The sequence below is a fragment of the Pterocles gutturalis genome, unplaced genomic scaffold, assembly GCF_000699245.1.
Source record: "Pterocles gutturalis isolate BGI_N339 unplaced genomic scaffold, ASM69924v1 scaffold1997, whole genome shotgun sequence".
NCBI classification, from domain to species: Eukaryota; Metazoa; Chordata; class Aves; order Pterocliformes; family Pteroclidae; genus Pterocles; species Pterocles gutturalis.
Genome location: NW_010112362.1, coordinates 1,765 through 12,191, shown reverse-complemented (window position 1 = coordinate 12,191; position 10,427 = coordinate 1,765). Strand labels below are relative to the sequence as shown.

The 10,427-nt window shown below is 47.4% G+C and overlaps 1 protein-coding gene across 2 annotated transcripts in view; it reads left to right on the top strand.

Moving 5' to 3' along the window:
• PEX5 (peroxisomal biogenesis factor 5) overlaps positions 1 to 8,776 on the top strand; it is a 12,535-nt gene extending 3,759 nt beyond the window's left edge. The window contains exons 6-15 of one of the 2 annotated variants that reach the window (XM_010073987.1): positions 499 to 589; positions 925 to 1,041; positions 1,429 to 1,521; positions 1,693 to 1,812; positions 2,378 to 2,521; positions 6,193 to 6,263; positions 6,433 to 6,648; positions 6,784 to 6,949; positions 7,134 to 7,291; positions 7,654 to 8,776. In XM_010073987.1, coding sequence (XP_010072289.1) covers positions 499 to 589; positions 925 to 1,041; positions 1,429 to 1,521; positions 1,693 to 1,812; positions 2,378 to 2,521; positions 6,193 to 6,263; positions 6,433 to 6,648; positions 6,784 to 6,949; positions 7,134 to 7,291; positions 7,654 to 7,855 — 1,378 coding nt within the window. In that variant the 3' untranslated portion in view covers positions 7,856 to 8,776. The remainder of the gene's footprint in view (positions 1 to 498; positions 590 to 924; positions 1,042 to 1,428; positions 1,522 to 1,692; positions 1,813 to 2,377; positions 2,522 to 6,192; positions 6,264 to 6,432; positions 6,649 to 6,783; positions 6,950 to 7,133; positions 7,292 to 7,653) is intronic. The other variant, XM_010073988.1, reaches the window with a different exon arrangement.
• The last annotated feature ends 1,651 nt before the right edge of the window (positions 8,777 to 10,427 follow it).

The following is a 10,427-nucleotide window of genomic DNA, read 5'->3' as shown; positions in this document are numbered from 1 at the left end:
ATTCCTGAGTTACTGACACTGGTTTCAAAGACTTGACCAAGACTGAATGTAGTATTAACACTTAGAATGGGTCCTATCGTGCTGTAAGCCAGGCAACGTATTGAGTTGTGTGCCTGCAGAGTTGGTACTGTTTCTCTTCCATAAGCACGACCTCCTTTCTTTATTCCTAGATATATGACCTTGTTTTTGGTAGTGCTAAAACTTGTAATGTCTGATAGCATGTGAGCTTGACAAGGATTCCAGATTGTTCCCACAGAACTGTCCTGTCACTGTAATTGTTTAATACTGCTACTGTTTGTGTCAGTCACTTGCACAATTAACCTGGTAGTCATTTTGAATTTTTACAGATGGATAAAGGTACTGAATCACTTGGGAGAACCTCAGAGTCTTTGAGGAGGGGTTGTGTCTCTCAGTACTGTTGTCTGGCCCATTGCATAGTCTGTTAGTGAAGGTGTTCACTGTTGCCTGGTTTTTCCCTTTTATTGCCTCTGAACACAGGTATGAGGAATATCAACCTGAGGATGATCTTAAGAAAACTGTTAGTGATTTCCTCTCTAAAGTGGATGACCCAAAACTCAAGAATTCTGAGGTGAGAAATTCCCTGCCTGGGGCTGACAGATACCTAGTGGGAATAAAGGGTATGGGGTATTGAGAAGGGGGAGACAGTAAAGGAATAAACCCTCTTGCTGTCTTGTGTTTCCATTTCTTCCTTGATTCCTAGAAGATGAACCCTACAATCCAATTTAGGTATTATCCATCTCTGTGATAGGACTCAGGGTGAAGTCCTCTCCTCCCCACCTTTTTGGGCCTTTTGTGCTCACTTTGCAGAGAGAAGCCCTCTTAGTGAAGAAGGGGAGCATGGGCAGAGGGCTTGTTGGCAAAGCATCCACCCAGCTCCACCCCTGTTTCATTTCTCTGACACAGTTCCTAAAGTTTGTCCGCCAGATCGGAGATGGGAGGGTATCCATCGAAGCTAATCAGGTGACCCACAGAGACCAAGATCAGGCAGAGCAATGGGCAGCTGAGTTTATACACCAGCAGGTAGGAGCCCCAGCCATTTGTGCTCTGAAGAAGGAAAGCTCTTTGCCACAGTGCTCAGTCTGGGAGCGAGGGAGAATGGCAAGTCCAACTCTCTGCAATGCTTTACTAATGACTAGCCTGGGGGAGGCGAGGGAGTGGCTGTTGGGCTCTTCTTAGCAGAGTCTAGCCAGAAACTGGGAAGGTATTTGGGCAGCGTGATTTTTCTCATCTCCCGTAGCACCTGGGAGAAAGGGGATATCCAAATGAACTTTTGTCCACTTTACACAGGCCATCAGTTCTTGCTGATGGGGAGGAGGGGTCATCACAGACCCTCTTGCTGTTTTGGGATGTGCCCTGAGGTTGCCAAATTCTAAGAAGAAAGATGTGTTTCTTTTTCCAAACTCCCAGGGGGCATCTGATGCCTGGGTGGATCAATTTGCGCGATCTGGGAACATGTCAACTCTTGATACGGAATTTGAGCAGGCAAAGACTGCTGTGGAGGTAAAGCTAATGGAGGAGGAGGATTGGGGTACCAACTGAGAGCCCATTGTAGGGTTGCCTATCTCCTTTGCATGCTGTGAGGAGGGCTAGAAACATTTAAGATGGTATTCTCTGGGGTATCTGTAGAGGTTTAAGGTTGAGGTACTCTAGCCGCTTCTGTTCTCCCTTCAGTCGGATGTGGACTTCTGGGACAAACTCCAGGCAGAATGGGAGGAGATGGCCAAGAGAGATGCAGAGGCTCACCCTTGGCTCTCTGATTATGAAGACCTCAGTTCCTCATCATATGACAAGGTAATAGAGAACAGGGTCTCTCAGCCCTAGCACTGTGATGGACTGCCTTGAGGAAACTGGCAGCATGCCATGCAGGTATGCTCCACAGAACCCAAATGCTGATCAGATTCCTTCTTGTACTGATCTTTAGCTGTCATTTGCACCCTCATCCCAGATCAGCTAGGGGTTAAACAAATACTGTTTTCACTTGTGCTCATCTGCAAATGCTGTCTAGTTCTTGTCCAACACCAAACATCAGTTAATGCTGGGATTCTTTCCAATAAGTGCCAGTGTTGTCTTTTCCCACCCCTCCTCCCCCCCAGCTGATAGGGACCCATACCAGATGTTTAGTCTCTGTTGAAACTTATTTCAGGTCTGTTCTGGGGGAATTTTTCAGCACAGAGCAGGTGGGAAGAAGAGCTATTGTTTTCTGATCTGCTACAAACTGACAGAGAAGATTAGGTGCTGAGTGGTCTGTAGTTTGAGTGTTTCTGATGCAGCAAGACTAGACTGTGCTGTACTGTAGGAGTGCTTTTCTCCTTAAGGCTGTCTCCTACCGTTAGCTCCTGTCTGTTGTCCCTGCTAGGGTTACCAGTTTGAGGAAGATAATCCCATGAGAGATCACCCAGATGCATTTGAAGAGGGGCGGAAGCGCTTGGAGGAAGGTGACCTCCCCAATGCTGTCTTGCTCTTTGAGGCTGCAGTGCAACAGAAGCCAGATCATATGGAGGTGAGTGAGAACAGAGATAACAGGCATTGGCCAGGTGTTCTGCTACTTGGATCCTTCCCTTGTGAGGTGTCAGGGTGCGTAGAAAATGTACTTCAGTGTTAGGAGTGTGGGCAAGGAGGTTTATGACTGAGGTCAGTTCCAAAATCACAAAGGCTCTGTCCCAGAGCTGTGTAAAATCTTTGGAGCACATGAGACTGTGCATGGAGCTAAGACAAGGAGTTCTTGTCTCTTAAGTTGCTTCTGTGGAAGTCTTTCTTGGCATTGCAAGTTTGGAGATGCTTATGGCAGATAACTGCTTTCAATGTCTGTATTAAAGACTAATTCTGAGCAGTTTGTTAGACCAGGTGTCCTGACTGGGTTCTCCATCTAGATGCCAGGAGAAGATGCCAGATTGCAGAGGCAATCAGCTCTGCTGCAGGCACATCCTGCAGTGGAGCAGGGGATCATGGCATCCAGGGGAGTTTCCTGAGCCAGAGAAACCCCAGGGGAGTGCAGAGACCCGCCAGGAACCAGCAGCTCTCATGAGGGTGGCTGACATGGTGTGGGTGGGGTCAGGAGTAACAGCAACCACCTCCCATTCCCCCAAAAGGCAGCCCTATGGGGGTGCCAGTGACCAGGAGTACTGCCAATAGGATGGGCAAACAGGGCGTGGCATGGCAAGGTGTGCAGGGAGGCCACCTCTTTGAAGGAGGGGTATTCCACTGTCTGAGTGGGAGACTCGAAGTACACATAACCCAGCAACTGCACAGGTGAAGGGCAGTCATCCTACCTGATCCTCAAGGCAGAATTATGGGCACTCATCTGAGAGTAAAGGCTGCAGCTCCAGCTGAGGAGTCTGCACCATCTGCCCTAGTGGTGGCCAATATGTCCACTCAGACAAAGCTGCTAAAGGGAGAGGCTGCAGTGCAGACCTCATGCTCCAGGAAGTGCTTAGACCTTTCTCCTGGGGCAGGAGCATTGGGCAGAACTGGCTGCAGAAGGTGTATGCAGATGGAATGACCTCCTGCAGGATGGGGTGAGAAGGCTGTGTAGCATCAGGGAGGCTGAGAAGGAGTTAGCTGGTTCCAAGCACAGTCTGCAGTGGACCCATAGCCAAACAGCCAAAACCTCCCCCGCTGGCACACACAGAAGGGAGGGAGGCCAATAATGCAGAAGAATGGAAGCTTGCAATGGCAAGGACCAGCAGGAGGAAGAGGCTTCCCTTGAAGCCTGAGGTGCCCTTGCAGAACCGTTTCACTGCTCTGCAGACTGAAGAGGAAAGACCCGTTGCATCAGGAGAAACGCAGGAGCTGAGTAAGGCAGCCCAATCTGCTCCCTGTATAACAACCAGCGCAACTAACAAAAGGCGAAGGGTGATAGTAGTAGGTGACTCACTTCTAAGAGGTACAGAAGCACCTATTTGCTGACCTGGCCCACTCTCTAGAGGGATGTGCTGCTTACTGGGGGTTTGTATCAAGGATGTCACCAAAGACCGCCAAGCTTCATATGGTCTACTGACTATTATTTGCTGCTGTTTCATGTTGGCACCAGCGTATGAAGAAGGATTACAGAGCCCTGGGAGAGGCAGTAAGGGACTCTGGAGCACAGGTAGTTTTCTCATCAATCTTCCTGGTCAAAGGGAAGGAGTCTGAAAGAACCAGTCAAATCTGGCAAGTCAACAAATGCTTACAGGACTGGTGCTGCAACCAGGGGTTCAGCTATTTAGACCATGGGACTTGCTTTGAGAAACTGGGTCTACTGGAGGCTGATGGGGTCCATGTGTCAGAGAAAGGGAAGAGCACCTTCAGTCATAGGCTTGCCAACCTGGTGAAGAGGGCTTTAAACTAAAGCTGCTAGGGGAGGGGAACCTCAGTCCATCCCACTCATGCCAGTGTGAGCAATAGGTGCCCAGAGCCTGGAGAAGGATCACAGGTCAGCAGGGGAGAGCACCTGAAGGGAGTGTAGTGGCAGAATGAGGGGTAACTCCTTTAAGCTGAAAGGGTAGATTTAGTTTGGATATTAGGAAGAATTTTTTTTCTGTGGGGGTGGTGAGGCACTGGAACAGGTTGCCCAGGGAAGCTGTGGTTGCCCCATCCCTGGAGGTGTTCAAGGCCAGGTTGGATGAGGCTTTGAGCAACCTGGTCTAGTGGAAGGCGTCTCTGCCTATGGTAGGGGGCTTGGAACTCATCCATCCACGGGCAGAGCTCCATGCACTCCAGCTGGTCATTGATATAGAGGGCGATGCCCCTTCCTCGTCTCCCCTGCCCGTCCTTCTTCAAGAGTCTGTATCCTTCCATTACAACATTCCAGTCATAGGACCCATCCCACCACATCTCTGTGATGCCACTAAGATCATAGCCCTGCAGGCATGTACACGTCTCTAACTCCTCTTTTTTTGTTCCCCATGCTACCTACGTTTCCATAGAGGCATTTAAGTTGTGCTTCCAGTGAGGCTGACTTACTGGCTGGACTTTAAAGTGGTCAAAAGGTGTTGGTAATATTCCTTTAGAATTGACATTCTTCTCACAGGTAGTGTGGGCTGCAGGCTGAGTATAATGGAGAGGTAGTTGAGACCTTAGGGGAAGAAATCTTAGGCCAGTTATGGCTATAACTATTGAAAATGTTCTAAATTCTTCTAGTATGACTCTGCAGAAAATACAGGAGAATTCAACATTTCACAAGTGGTGCAGTGATCAAATAGACTTGAACAATTGCTCTGAAGGAAATGTCATGGTTGCTTTGGTCCAAATCACAGCTTTATCTTGAATCTCAGCTCACTCTTCTGCCTGCAGGACACTATGCAGATATCACTGGTCTACTGTTCTTGAGTTGCAGCTAGCTATATGATAAGGCATTAGAGATTTGAGACACTAAATTGCCTCTTGCTTGTGGTGGCTTGTACAGTGTGTCTGGGTTTTTGGTAATTAAAGTGTCCTTCTTTGAGATGGTGGATACTGCATTTTGTGACAATTTCAAAAAGCAGTTGCTTCATGCTGACAGTCCAGCCAACTATCTAGACTATTTTTGAGCAAGGGTTGTGATTATCAACATAAAGTGAACAGGTACTTTGTATTTACTGCCTTAAATATTCCCTATGTTAGCAGCATGGAGATGGAAGTGGTTTTCATATACTGGTGTCACAACGACTGAGGATTTAGTAAAGTAACAGTGCTGCTACTTTCAGGTCTGATGGTCAACTCCCCAAGACTGTCACTTGCTAGTGGACCACTGCAGAAGTATATACAGCTGTCTACTTTAGGGGTCTCATTATTATCTCTGCTGCTATGCCATTTTGTTTTTAGGAAGAGAGAGATCTGCTTTTCCCTCCTTCCTCTGCAGTTTGACTGCAGTTAGAGGTTGAAAGTGGAGATTCTGTGACTTAAAAGTGTAAAGCTGCCAACAGTTGCTTTATGATAGATCTCCAGTTAGACATTCATTTCTTTTTGCTATAACACCACCAGTTATATTGGCCCTGAGGACTTATGCACCATAAAGTCTGTATGGTCTATATGTCTTTCAAGAGAAACTCTTGAAATCTCTTTCTAATGTATATGATGTATTGCATGTATTTGATCTCACTCTAAAAATGTGTGGGATAATATGATGGATTTAGTCTGTGTCTGTGGTTTATTGGCTGATCTTTTTCTCTGGATGTGAAAAAGTCTTACTTTGAGTATCTTTATCTTCTCCAGGCCTGGCAATATCTGGGAACTACCCAAGCAGAGAATGAACAGGAGCTTTTGGCAATCAGTGCCCTCAGACAGTGAGTGTTCCGGAAAAGCTTCTGAATATGGCTCCTTGTCTAGTGCGTAGTGCCACAAGGACCATATGGCTAGCATGGTGTGCTCTGTCTTGATTGTATTACCTCCTGTATCTAGGTGTTTCCCAGACTGATTTAGTACTGTTTTCATTTTTCTTTTTTTGACCTGCAGGTGCTTGGAACTGCAGCCTGGGAACCTCATGGCACTTATGGCTTTAGCGGTCAGCTTCACCAATGAGTCCTTGCAGAAGCAGGCATGTGAGACCCTGCGGGACTGGCTACGCCATAAACCAGAATATGCCCACCTGCTGGAGAAGGAACCAGAGGAGAATGTCCTGGGGACAAACCTGGGGCCTTCCAAGCGTGTCCTAGGTTCCCTGCTGTCTGAGTGAGTTGAGGTTACAAATTTCAGCCTATAGCTGAAAGGCTTCTTGGAGGGTTGGGACTGGTCCAGGCAGGAGCAGAGGGATCAAGGTCAGGTCTCTCCACAGTACACCAATATCCTTGTTTCGTGCTTTTCCAGCTCACTGTTCATGGAGGTGAAAGAGCTGTTCTTAACAGCTGTGCGCAGCAACCCCTCGACTGTGGATCCTGATGTTCAGTGTGGCCTGGGTGTCCTTTTCAACCTTAGTGGCGAGTATGAGAAAGCTGTGGATTGCTTCAGTGCTGCACTCAGTGTGCGCCCCAATGTAAGAAAGGGCAGGCTTGGGATGCTGGAGGGACCTGGAGGTTTATGGGTGAAGGTTTGGGTGGAGGTGTTGTTTTTATCAGGTACATTTTTGGAGTGGAGGAATAAGACAGACACATGAGGAAGGGAGGGTTGGCTTGCAGATCCAGTTTATCCCAGCCTCTTCTCTCTGCCCCCTCTTCCAGGACCATCTTCTATGGAACAAGCTTGGTGCCACCCTGGCCAATGGGAATCGGAGTGAGGAAGCTGTGGCTGCGTATCGTCGGGCACTGGAGCTCCAGCCGGGATACATCCGCTCTCGCTACAACTTGGGCATCAGCTGCATCAACTTAGGTGCCCATCGGTAGGTATAGGATGGGCAGATCTGCTGTGATCCATGAGTATGCATTTGTTTGTGGGAGAGACTGCAGCAGGTTTCTAAGGCAGTGCCACACTGCCTGCAGTCTTCCCTTGGCATAGGAGAGCAGAGTGAGTGTGTGGACTCTGCCCTGAAAGCTGTCAGGCAGATGCAGGTGAAGTAGGGGGCATCTGGACTTCAGTTTCTGTTAAGAGGGAAAAGGGGGATCTCTGGTTCTGGAATGGTGCAGGATCTAGTGAAGAGGGTGAAAGAGTTTTGGAGGGGAAGTACTTCAGAAGAAAATGGGGGAGAGAGTATGAGATGTACCATCTTAGCCAGTAAGCATGTGTATGTTCTCATGTTGACAGTGAGGCTGTGGAGCACTTCTTAGAGGCTTTGCACATGCAGCAGAAGAGCCGAGGTCCACGGGGGCAGCAAGGTGCTATGTCTGACAACATCTGGAGCACCCTCCGCATGGCCCTTTCCATGCTGGGGCAGAGTGACCTGTATGGGGCAGCTGATGCTCATGATCTTCCCACACTGCTTCAGGCATTTGGCCTTCAGCAGTGACTCTCGGATGGGCTCCCCTGTGAATGCAGAGTTGGCTCAGTCAAGCAGTGACCTTCCTCAGAGAGAAAATGTTCACTAGGGTTCATGCATATCTTTGCCCTGGTAGGGCAGATCATTGGCAACTGTTTTTTCAAGGACCTCCCGCTGAAGCATGCAACTTCCCCTACCTGTCTGTTGTGGCCTGAGCATCTCTGAGCTGTTCACGTTATCACTCCCGTGACTGACAGAGACTCTACTGGTAGGTGGCTGATCCAAGTGGGGAAGATGGCAATATCCAGCCCTCTTGCCAGACTGCGTTTGCAGTAACACCCAGCTTGTCTTTGAGACCTTATGGTAGCCATTCTGCAGAGACTAGCTGCTGGACGCAACTTGACTACAGTTTGCTTTGGTGGGGTGGGATTGCCATTTGGAGAAAGGGTGAGAAATTACAGGCTTTGAGCATGCTTCCCCTATGTATGTGCTTGCATGTGTGTATACGTGGGTTGCCAGGGAAAACTGGGGGTGGCAGTCCCCGTTTCTGGGTACTGGTAACTTCCTGGTACAGCCAGATACTAGTTTCTCAGTGTCTCTTCATGAACCTTTTAAGAGCAGAGTATTGTATTCATGCTAGGGACACAGGTAGAGGCCCTTAGCCTGTTGGGGTAAGAGGAGGTCCCAGTGTTCAGACTTGAGAGAACATGATAGGAGTAAAAGTCTAAAATGTAACCTTCCCTCCCAGAATATGGTGGGAAAGGGGTCAAGTCATAATTTTCACTTGATCATCTGTTGTTGTTTCCCTTTGTGCAGATGTCCCTCATCTTGTCTGTAACTGAATCTTGTTAATTATAAATATCTGTATATGATTCTATTGGAAAAAATGTTTTTTAATTGTAAAGTATTTTGTATAATAAAGGGAGGAGAATTAAAATTACCAAAATGACATCTTCCTCTGTGCCTTTGTTGGAGCTGCATGCAGTGGGTAGCATAGATCTCTGGGGGTATAAGCCCACTGGTTTTCAGAAGACGGATCAGTCTCTCTGTTTCTGTCTCCCCTTTTGACCCAGGTTTTGTCTTATTGATAGCTCGTATGCAACTGAAGCTTAAAGGACCTCATTTTGCTGTAGCCTCAGGCTTCATTTCTGTGCGCCAGCAGAAGAGCTTCCCTGTGCCAAAAGCTCTCTTTTTCTTTGCGTAGGTTTAGGGGTCAGTGAAGCACCTTTTTTCATTTTCTTGACATCTGCAGTGAAGGAAGTTTTGTTACATTTTATCACTGTTTGAGGAACATGACTGCTTCAGTAGTCCAGACCAGTGTCTGAGACAGGGAACGCTTACCCGTCCTCTTCCATGAGGCCTGTGTTTCTTCATACCTCTACCACACAAGCTTGTTTTTCTCTTGCTCCTGTAACAATCAGGAGCAGAAAGTGTGTGTGTAGAACAGTTCTTGCTCCCTTGTTTTCTGAACTCTAGCTTCCCATGTCTCCTGTCTAACAAAATGCATGCACTGAAACCTGCATGCACTGTCTGAAGTTGCTGTAAGGCATGCAAAACAGCTTGCTGCTTGTGCTGTATGAAAGGAAGGAAAGCACTGCTTCTGTGTCCTGCTTACACACACTGCCCCTGGTCATACGTGTGCCTTTTGGTTTTTATTGATCTCAATCCTTCAGTCAGATTCTCCTCTGTTCAGCAAAAGAAAATGTTAGTGCCTATGCTGTTCCTCACCTCCTGTCTCAGTGTTCAATCTTCCCCAGTTCTCTGCTGTCCTTCTCACCACCCATTTTCTTTGCCTCTTCGCTGCACCACATTTCTCTGTTCATGTTCCCATTGTTACTGCTTTGCCTTCCTTTTTTCTCATCCCCAAGTACCATTAATGCTTCTCTCCTTGGCTTCCTAGTTGTCTCAATTTCCCTTGACATTTGGCATAATCTCTTGTGTGGGAAAATGACTGGGGGGAAAATTAGTTTCTCTAAGGTAATGTCTATATCCTAACAGAAGTTATAATATCATAAGAAATATCTTCAGGATAAAGTAAAACACAGTTGCTACTTCCTGGGACAAAGGGGGGGGGGGCCTGGAACCAGGGGGGGGGGGGGGGGCTGGCATACAAAGAACTTGTTTCTCCAGCAACACATCCTCCTATCTTGGCACAGAGCTAAGCAAAGGCTAAGAACAGAACAGTACAGAACTGTCAGAATGCGGAGGATAAAATGGGGTGTAGGCTCCATGGTTATGCTCTGTGACATTCCTGTAAAAAGGATGGGGATGCTTTGAGCCGATAAGCCGCATAACATCTGACTAACAAGAAAGATGGCAGACACTGTGCCAAGAACTGTGGTGAAGTCTTTATCCTGAGGTGAGCTTTGTTCGTTATAATGTAATTATAATCCCAAAACACACCTCCATCCCAAAAGTTACCCGCCTCTAAGGCACGACCACTCCTCATTGAGCATGTGGTCTCTATTTTACTGACTATGCCTTTAAGAGCAAAGTGAGAGAATTTTGCACTAATCAGTAACAAAGGTATGAATGACTAGAGTTACTCAAGCTCCATCTAAATACAAAGAAATAGTATAAAAATAGATTGATGAGGGGGGAA